Source organism: Oncorhynchus masou, unplaced genomic scaffold (assembly GCF_036934945.1).
Source record: "Oncorhynchus masou masou isolate Uvic2021 unplaced genomic scaffold, UVic_Omas_1.1 unplaced_scaffold_1132, whole genome shotgun sequence".
NCBI classification, from domain to species: Eukaryota; Metazoa; Chordata; class Actinopteri; order Salmoniformes; family Salmonidae; genus Oncorhynchus; species Oncorhynchus masou.
In genome coordinates, this window is record NW_027001063.1 from 99,167 (window position 1) to 110,121 (window position 10,955).

General features: G+C 38.4%; 1 protein-coding gene across 1 annotated transcript in view; it reads left to right on the forward strand.

The window, feature by feature from the left end:
* Nucleotides 1–5,775, forward strand: part of LOC135529329 (beta-1-syntrophin-like) — a 67,152-nt gene extending 61,377 nt beyond the window's left edge. Inside the window, 1 exon segment of the mRNA XM_064958114.1 lies at nucleotides 4,998–5,775. Coding sequence (XP_064814186.1) covers nucleotides 4,998–5,090 — 93 coding nt within the window. The 3' untranslated portion in view covers nucleotides 5,091–5,775.
* Nucleotides 5,776–10,955: the final 5,180 nt, after the last annotated feature.

The window sequence follows — 10,955 nt, forward strand, 5'->3', positions numbered from 1 at the left end:
AACTAATGAAACTCACCATTAGAACTCATGGAACTGTAATATAATGGAACTCACCATTAGATCTCATGGAACTGTAATATAATAGAACTCACCATTAGATCTCATGAAACTGTAATATAATAGAACTAATGGAACTCACCATTAGAACTAATGGAACTCACCATTAGAACTCATGGAACTGTAATATAATAGAACTCACCATTAGATCTCATGAAACTGTAATATAATAGAACTAATGAAACTCACCATTAGAACTAATGGAACTCACCATTAGAACTCATGGAACTGTAATATAAAAGAACTCACCATTAGATCTCATGAAACTGTAATATAATAGAACTCACCATTAGATCTCATGGGACTGTAATATAATAGAACTAATGGAACTCACCATTAGAACTCATGGAACTGTAATATAATAGAACTCACCATTAGATCTCATGAAACTGTAATATAATAGAACTAATGAAACTCACCATTAGAACTAATGGAACTCACCATTAGAACTCATGGAACTGTAATATAATGGAACTCACCATTAGATCTCATGGAAATGTAATATAAAAGAACTCACCATTAGATCTCATGAAACTGTAATATAATAGAACTCACCATTAGATCTCATGAAACTGTAATATAATAGAACTAATGTAACTCACCATTAGATCTCATGAAACTGTAATATAATAGAACTCACCATTAGATCTCATGAAACTGTAATATAATAGAACTAATGGAACTCACCATTAGAACTCATGGAACTGTAATATAAAAGAACTCACCATTAGATCTCATGAAACTGTAATATAATAGAACTAATGGAACTCACCATTAGATATCATGGAACTGTAATATCGGCTTTCTATTCCGCAACAAAGCCTCCTTCACTCACGCTGCCAAACTTACCCTAGTAAAACTGACTATCCTACCGATCCTCGACTTCGGCGATGTCATCTACAAGATTGCCTCCAACACTCTACTCAGCAAACTGGATGCAGTTTATCACAGTGCCATCCGTTTTGTCACTAAAGCACCTTATACCACCCACCACTGCGACTTGTATGCTCTAGTCGGCTGGCCCTCGCTACATATTCGTTGCCAGACCCACTGGCTCCAGGTCATCTACAAGTCCATGCTAGGTAAAGCTCCGCCTTATCTCAGTTCACTGGTCACGATGGCAACACCCATCCGTAGCACACGCTCCAGCAGGTGTATCTCACTGATCATCCCTAAAGCCAACACCTCATTTGGCCGCCTTTCGTTCCAGTACTCTGCTGCCTGTGACTGGAACGAATTGCAAAAATCCCTGAAGTTGGAGACTTTTATCTCCCTCACCAACTTCAAACATGTGCTATCTGAGCAGCTAACCGATCGCTGCAGCTATACATAGTCTATTGGTAAATAGCCCACCCATTTTCACCTACCTCATCCCCATACTGTTTTTATTTATTTACTTTTCTGCTCTTTTGCACACCAATATCTCTACCTGTACATGACCATCTGATCATTTATCACTCCAGTGCTAATCTGCAAAATTGTAATTATTCGCCTACCTCCTCATGCCTTTTGCACACAATGTATATAGACTCCCCCTTTTTTTGTACTGTGTTATTGACTTGTTAATTGTTTACTCCATGTGTAACTCTGTGTTGTCTGTTCACATTGCTAAGCTTTATCTTGGCCAGGTTGCAGTTGCAAATGAGAACTTGTTCTCAACTAGCCTACCTGGTTAAATAAAGGTGAAATAAATAAATAAATATATATATAATACAACTAATGGAACTCACCATGAGAACTAATGAAACTGTAATATAATAGAACTAATGAAACTCACCATTAGAACTAATGGAACTGTAATATAATAGTACTAATGGAACTCACCATTAGAACTCATGGAACTGTAATATAATAGAGCTCACCATTAGATCTCATGAAACTGTAATATAATAGAACTAATGGAACTCACCATTAGAACTAATGGAACTGTAATATAATAGAACTCACCATTAGAACTAATGGAACTGTAATATAATAGAACTAATGAAACTCACCATTAGAACTCATGGAACTGTAATATAATGGAACTCACCATTAGATCTCATGGAACTGTAATATAATAGAATTAATGGACCTCACCATTAAAACTAATGGAACTGTAATAGAATAGAACTAATGGAACTCACCATTAGATATCTTGGAACTGTAATTTAATAGAACTAATGGAACTCACCATTAGAACTAATGGAACTGTAATATAATAGAACTAATGGAACTCACCATTAGATCTCATGGAACTGTAATATAATGGAACTCACCATTAGAACTAATGGAACTGTAATATAATAGAACAAATGGAACTCACCATTAGAACAAGTGGAACTGTAATATAATAGAACTAATGGAACTCACCATTAGAACTCATGGAACTCACCATTAGAACTAATGGAACTATAATATAATATAACTAATGGAACTCACCATTAGATATCATGGAACTGTAATATAATAAAACTAATGGAACTCACCATTAGAACTAATGGAACTGTAATATAATAGAACTAATGGAACTCACCATTAGATCTCATGGAACTGTAATATAATGGAACTCACCATTAGAACTAATGGAACTGTAATATAATAGAACTAATGGAACTCACCATTAGATCTCATGGAACTGTAATATAATGGAACTCACCATTAGAACTAATGGAACTGTAATATAATAGAACTAATGGAACTCACCATTAGATCTCATGGAACTGTAATATAATAGAACTAATGGAATTCACCATTAGATCTCATGGAACTGTAATATAATGGAACTCACCATTAGATCTCATGGAACTGTAATATAATGGAACTCACCATTAGATCTCATGGAACTGTAATATAATGGAACTCACCATTAGATCTCATGGAACTGTAATATAATGGAACTCACCATTAGATCTCATGGAACTGTAATATAATGGAACTCACCATTAGATATCATGGAACTGTAATATAATAGAACTCACCATTAGATATTATGGAACTGTAATATAATGGAACTCACCATTAGATCTCATGGAACTCTAATATAATGGAACTCACCATTAGATATCATGGAACTGTAATATAATAGAAAAAATGGAACTCACCATTAGATCTCATAGAACTGTAATATAATAGAACTCACCATTAGAACTAATGGAACTGTAATATAATAGAACTAATGGAACTCACCATTAGAACTAATGGAACTGTAATATAATAGAACTAATGGAACTCATCATTAGATCTCATGGAACTGTAATATAATGGAACTCACCATTAGATCTCATGGAACTGTAATATAATGGAACTCACCATTATATATCATGGAACTGTAATATAATAGAACTCACCATTAGATATCATGGAACTGTAATATAATAGAACTAATGGAACTCACCATTCGAACTAATGGAACTCACAATTAGATCTCATGGAACTGTAATATAATGGAACTCACCATTAGATCTCATGGAACTGTAATATAATGGAACTCACCATTAGATATCATGGAACTGTAATATAATAGAACTAATGGAACTCACCATTAGATATCATGGAACTGTAATATAATAGAACTAAAGGAACTCACCATTAGATCTCATGGAACTGTAATATTAGAACTCACCATTAGAACTAATGGAACTGTAATATAATAGAACTAATGGAACTCACCATTAGAACTCATGGAACTGTAATATAATAAAACTAATGGAACTCACCATTAGATCTCATAGAACTGTAATATAATAGAACTCACCATTAAAACTTATGGAACTGTAATATAATAGAACTAATGGAATTCACCATTAGATCTCATGGAACTGAAATATAATATAACTAATGGAACTCACCATTAGATCTCATAGAACTGTAATATAATAGAACCCACCATTAGAACTAATGGAACTGTAATATAATAGAACTAATGGAACTCACCATAGGAAACTAATGGAACTGTAATATAATAGAACTCACCATTAGAACTAATGGAACTGTAATATAATAGAACTAATGGAACTCACCATTAGATCTCATGGAACTGTAATACAATGGAACTCACCATTAGATCTCATGGAACTGTAATATAATGGAACTCACCATTAGATATCATGGAACTGTAATATAATGGAACTCACCATTAGATATCATGGAACTGTAATATAATGGAACTCACCATTAGATATCATGGAACTGTAATATAATAGAACTAATGGAACTCACCATTCGAGCTAATGGAACTGTAATATAATAGAACTAATGGAACTCACCATTAGATCTCATGGAACTGTAATATAATGGAACTCACCATTAGATCTCATGGAACTGTAATACAATGGAACTCACCATTAGATCTCATGGAACTGTAATATAATGGAACTCACCATTAGATCTCATGGAACTGTAATACAATGGAACTCACCATTAGATCTCATGGAACTGTAATATAATGGAACTCACCATTAGATATCATGGAACTGTAATATAATAGAACTAATGGAACTCACCATTCGAGCTAATGGAACTGTAATATAATAGAACTAATGGAACTCACCATTAGATCTCATGGAACTGTAATATAATAGAACTCACCATTAGATCTTATGGAACTGTAATACAATAGAACTAATGGAACTCACCATTAGATCTCATGGAACTGTAATATAATAGAACTAATGGAACTCACCATTAGAACTCATGGAACTGTAATATAATAGAACTAATGGAACTCACCATTAGATCTCATAGAACTGTAATATAATAGAACTAATGGAACTCACCATTAGATCTCATGGAACTGTAATATAATGGAACTCACCATTAGATCTCATGGAACTGTAATATAATAGAACTCACCATTAGATCTCATGGAACTGTAATATAATGGAACTCACCATCAGCCATCACCATCACCATCAGAACTGGAATGTAACATCTAACATTCTCTCCTGTTATATGTTCAGCAGCTGGACCTCCACTCGTGCCCAAAGCCTATCGTCTTCATCCTCCACTCATTCCTCTCGGCAAAGATCGCCAGGCTCGGCCTGGTAGCATAAAGGTTCTGTTTACCACCAACGGACCACAAGGACTGAACTGTTCCAGACTGCTAGAGTGGAGTGTCCCGGAGTTCCACACTGGAGTGCACAGAACAGGGGAGGACATGGCTGATAACTGAACTACGAGAACAAGGACTGTGATGTGCAGTGAACTAGACACAGGATCTACCCTGATTCAAGTCCACACAAACAGCTCAAAATGAATGGATCATGTTTCAAAAAACTGGAATGAGTTGTTTTGTGTATTTATAGAAACACATGCATTACCGATGACACCATAGTGAGAGATCAGTTACAACAGAAGAAGTTGTTTTGTGTATTTATAGAAACACATGCATTACCGATGACATCATAGTGAGAGATCAGTTACAACAGCAGAAATTGTTTTGTTCAAATCGTCGTTAATCTGCACAAGAACAATAATCTATTGTTTTGGTACTAAAAACATACTGGAAGTATGATCTATCTAGCATCCATCCATCCTACGCTAATTGTTTTTTCGTCAATCTCTGTCTGCAAATTATTCAGCGATTACTGTTAACTTAAATGAAAAAGTTACGGTGAAAAAGATTGTAAAGGCTGCTTGAAAATTTGAACTGTCCTACGCCTTTGGCAGCTATTGTAATTCAAGGCTTAGTTTTATTTTAACTCTGTTAATGATGCACATAAATTACATATTTCTGGATTGTCTTTGTATTTCAGGTTGTTCTTGCGGCCTAACTGGTGTTCACTGTATTTCCTCAACAAGAACCAATCAAACCAACGTACCACAAAACACGCACTCTGAAATGTGTTCAAGTCTCTGTCCAAACAATGTCTTGACTTGTGGAGGAATGGGGTGCATCGAATGAATGCAATATGACAATTAAAATGTCAAAACACTTCAACTTGGGATGGCCCAATCCATACAATAGAATAGAGTAGACTATAATAGAGTAGAATAGGCAAGAATAAACTAGAACATAATATACTAAAATATAATAGACTAGAATATAATAGAGTAGAATAGAGTAGAATGGACTAAAATAGAATAGACTAGAATATAATAGAGTAGAGTCTACTAAAATATAATAGAGTAGAATAGACAAGAATAGAGTAGACTAGAACATAATAGAAAAAATAGAATAAACTAAAAAATAATAGAGTAGAATAGACTAACATAGAATAGACTAGAATATAATAAAGTAGAATAGACAAATAGAATAGACTAAAATAAAATAGACTATAATATAATAGTGTAGAATATACTAAAATATAATAGAGTAGAATAGACTATAATAGAATATACTAAAATATAATAGAGTAGAATAGAAGACTATATTATAATGACTATAAAATAATAAACTATAAGAGTAGAATAGAAGACTATATTATAATGACTATAATATAATAGACTAGAATACTATAATATAATATGACTATAATATAATAGACTAGAAGACTATAAAATAATATGAATATAATAGAGTAGAATAGACCATAAGACTATATTATAATATGACTATAATATAATAGACTAGAAGACTATAATAGAGTAGAATAGACTATAAGACTATATTATAATATGACTATAATATAATAGACTAGAAGCCTAATATAATATGACTATAATATAATAGAGTAGAATAGACTAGAAGACTATATTATAATATGACTTTAATATAATAGAATAGAAGACTATAATATATGACTATAATATAATAGAGTATAATAGAATAGACTATAATATATGACTATAATATAATACACTATAATATAAGAGACTAGAATAGAATAGCTCAGCAGAGAATTCACCAAAGAAGCACAACACACCTGATTGGGGTTTACATCCCACTGAGTAAGGAGCAGGCATCCAAGCCACTCACACACAACCTGTTGTTCAGCGTCAGAGCTGTTCAGAGCCACTGTCCACAGCTTGAAGCCATCATTCAGCCCATCTAATCAACACAAAGGGCATTGATAGACTTTCTGAATGTCAACTTATAGAAATCAGAGAACTGCTGGAGACTTTCCAAATTAAATCAGCAATTAGTGTGGTGTTTGTTGTGTCCTGAGGTCTCCATGTCCCAGCAGCCTGCCCGTTTCTAGGAGTACGGTGAGTGTGTGTGTGTAAGCAAGTGTGTGTGTGTGTGGGGGGATCATTCTTCAGGGCACTTTTGGGGATTTTAGGTCCCTACAAGGATAGTAAAACAAGGAAAATTGTCCCCCATGAGGACATTTCCCACATCTGCATGAGGTAAAAGGCTATTCTAAATTTAGGGGTTAGGTTTAGAATTAGGGTTAGGTTTAGAATTAGGGTTAGGTTTAGAATTAGGCTTAGGTGTAGAATTAGGGTTAGGTTTAGAATTAGGCTTAGAATTATGGTTAGGTTTAGAATTAGGGTTAGGTTTAGAATTAGGCTTAGAATTATGGTTAGGTTTAGAATTAGGGTTAGGTTTAGAATTAGGGGGAAGTAGGATTTTGAATGGAAATCAATTGTAGGTGCCCACGAGGATGGAAGAACAAAATGGGTGTGTACATTTTTTCCTACCTTATCAGGACCACGCTGTCCTGACAAGTCACCACACTGTCCTGATAAGATAGGAAAACAAGAACAATTTAGAAAAGTCAGGACTTGTTTAATGTCCTGAATTTGTTAAAATGCTATGTTAAGTGTAAGGGTTTAGGTTAGGACAAGCTCACTCTCCAGGCTTGTTTTATTACATGAGTCCAAATCACTGATCTGATTTCACCTCCACTAATTAATTTAATAACTCCAACTCTCCTCTATCATGACTGAGGGTGGTGGTCCTGATTCTGTTAAGTACGATTTAACAGAAGGAGCAGATTTTGAATGTCACTAATGAGGACAGACCTCGACCTAACTCAGTAATTCTGTACTAATATTTACTTATATAGTTTTTTTTTGCCTCAAGTCATTGAGAACAGGTTCTCTTTTACAATAAGGACCTAACCAAGCTAAATATTGAAGATGCTATATTTATAACATTAAAAATAGAATGCTTGGTATTTATCCCCAAATGGTTGTTTAAGTCCAACCCTTACCTAATTGGGTAGCCTGTGGTGGGATGAATCATGAGGCCAAACACAATGGGGTGTGTGGAGCACCTATAGGGGAGCATTGTTAGCCTGGATGCCTGTCTGTTGTTTGGCAGTAGAGCAGGAACATACTGGCACCCAGGCCAGAGGAGAAAACAAAGCCCCCTCAGAATGTCTCAGGTCCCAAGGTTGCTAACCAGAGAGGCTCGACCCCCAGTTCATTCCCATCATCCCTTTCATGCTCTTGGCCAGGGGAGAGAGGAGCGTCTAGACCCCCAGTTCATTCCCATCACCCCTTTCATGCTCTTGGCCAGGGGAGAGAGGAGCGTCTAGACCCCCAGTTCATTCCCATCACCCCTTTCATGCTCATGGCCAGGGGAGAGAGGAGCGTCTAGACCCCCAGTTCATTCCCATCACCCCTTTCATGCTCTTGGCCAGGGGAGAGGACTTAGGAGGGTATAGAGTACTGAGGACCGAGGGTGGTATATAGTAGTGAGGACTTAGGGGGGTATATGGTGGTGAGGACTAAGGGTGGGTGGTATAGAGTAGTGACGACTGAGGGGGTTATAGAGTAGTGAGGACTGAGGGGGGTATAGAGTAGTGAGGACTGGGGGGGTTATAGAGTAGTGAGGACTGAGGGGGTTATAGAGTAGTGAGGACTGAGGGGGTTATAGAGTAGTGAGGACTGATGGGGTATAGAGTAGTGAGGACTGAGGGGTATAGAGTAGTGAGGACTAAGGGGGTGGTATAGAGTAGTGAGGACTGAAGGGGGTATAGAGTAGTGAGGACTGAGGGGGGTATATAGTAGTGAGGACTGAGGTGGGTATAGAATAGTGAGGACTGAGGGGGGTATAGAATAGTGAGGACTGAGGGGGCATAGAATAGTGAGGACTGAGGGGGTATAGAATAGTGAGGACTGAGGGGGTATAGAGTAATGAGGACTGAGGGGGTGGGACAGAGTAGTGAGGACTAAGGGGGTGGTATAGAGTAGTGAGGACTAAGGGGGGTGGTATAGAGTAGTGAAGACTAAGGGGGCGGTATAGAGTAGTGAGGACTATGGAGGGTGGTATAGAGTAGTAAGAACTATGGGGGTATAGAGTAGTGAGGACTAAGGGGGTGGTGTAGAGTAGTGAGGACTGAGGGGGGTATAGAGTAGTGAGGACTGAGGGGGTATAGAGTAGTGAGGACTGAGGGGGTATAGAGTAATGAGGACTGAGGGGGTAAAGAGTAATGAGGACTGAGGGGGTATAGACAAGTGAGGATTGAGGGGGTAGACTAGTGAGGACTGAGGAGGGTATATAGAATAGTGAGGACCGAGGGGGGTATAGAGTAGTGAGGACTGAGGGGGTATAGAATAGTGAGGACTGAGGGGGTATAGAGTAGTGAGGACTGAGGGGGTATAGAGTAGTGAGGACTGAGGGGGTATAGAGTAATGAGGACTGAGGGGGTAAAGAGTAATGAGGACTGAGGGGGTATAGACAAGTGAGGATTGAGGGGGTAGACTAGTGAGGACTGAGGAGGGTATATAGAATAGTGAGGACCGAGGGGGGTATAGAGTAGTGAGGACTGAGGGGGGGTATAGAATAGTGAGGACTGAGGGGGGTATAGAGTAGTGAGGACTGAGGGGGTATATAGTAGTGAGGACTGAGGGGGTATAGAATAGTGAGGACCGAGGGGGTATAGTATATTGAGGACTGAGGGGGTATAGTATATTGAGGACTGAGGGGGTATAGAGTAGTGAGGACTGAGGGGGTATATAGTAGTGAGGACTGGGGGGTTATAGAGTAGTGAGGACTGAGGGGGTTATAGAGTAGTGAGGACTGAGGGGGTTATAGAGTAGTGAGGACTGATGGGGTATAGAGTAGTGAGGACTGAGGGGTATAGAGTAGTGAGGACTAAGGGGGTGGTATAGAGTAGTGAGGACTGAAGGGGGTATAGAGTAGTGAGGACTGAGGGGGTATATAGTAGTGAGGACTGAGGTGGGTATAGAATAGTGAGGACTGAGGGGGTATAGAATAGTGAGGACTGAGGGGGGGCATAGAATAGTGAGGACTGAGGGGGTATAGAATAGTGAGGACTGAGGGGGTATAGAGTAATGAGGACTGAGGGGGTGGGACAGAGTAGTGAGGACTAAGGGGGTGGTATAGAGTAGTGAGGACTAAGGGGGGTGGTATAGAGTAGTGAGGACTAAGGGGGGTGGTATAGAGTAGTGAAGACTAAGGGGGCGGTATAGAGTCGTGAGGACTATGGAGGGTGGTATAGAGTAGTAAGAACTATGGGGGGTATAGAGTAGTGAGGACTAAGGGGGGTGGTGTAGAGTAGTGAGGACTGAGGGGGTATAGAGTAGTGAGGACTGAGGGGGTATAGAGTAGTGAGGACTGAGGGGGGTATAGAGTAATGAGGACTGAGGGGGTAAAGAGTAATGAGGACTGAGGGGGTATAGACAAGTGAGGATTGAGGGGGTAGACTAGTGAGGACTGAGGAGGGTATATAGAATAGTGAGGACCGAGGGGGTATAGAGTAGTGAGGACTGAGGGGGTATAGAATAGTGAGGACTGAGGGGGTATAGAGTAGTGAGGACTGAGGGGGTATAGAGTAGTGAGGACTGAGGGGGTATAGAGTAATGAGGACTGAGGGGGTAAAGAGTAATGAGGACTGAGGGGGTATTGACAAGTGAGGATTGAGGGGGTAGACTAGTGAGGACTGAGGAGGGTATATAGAATAGTGAGGACCGAGGGGGTATAGAGTAGTGAGGACTGAGGGGGTATAGAATAGTGAGGACTGAGGGGGTATAGAGTAGTGAGGACTGAGGGGGTATATAGTAGT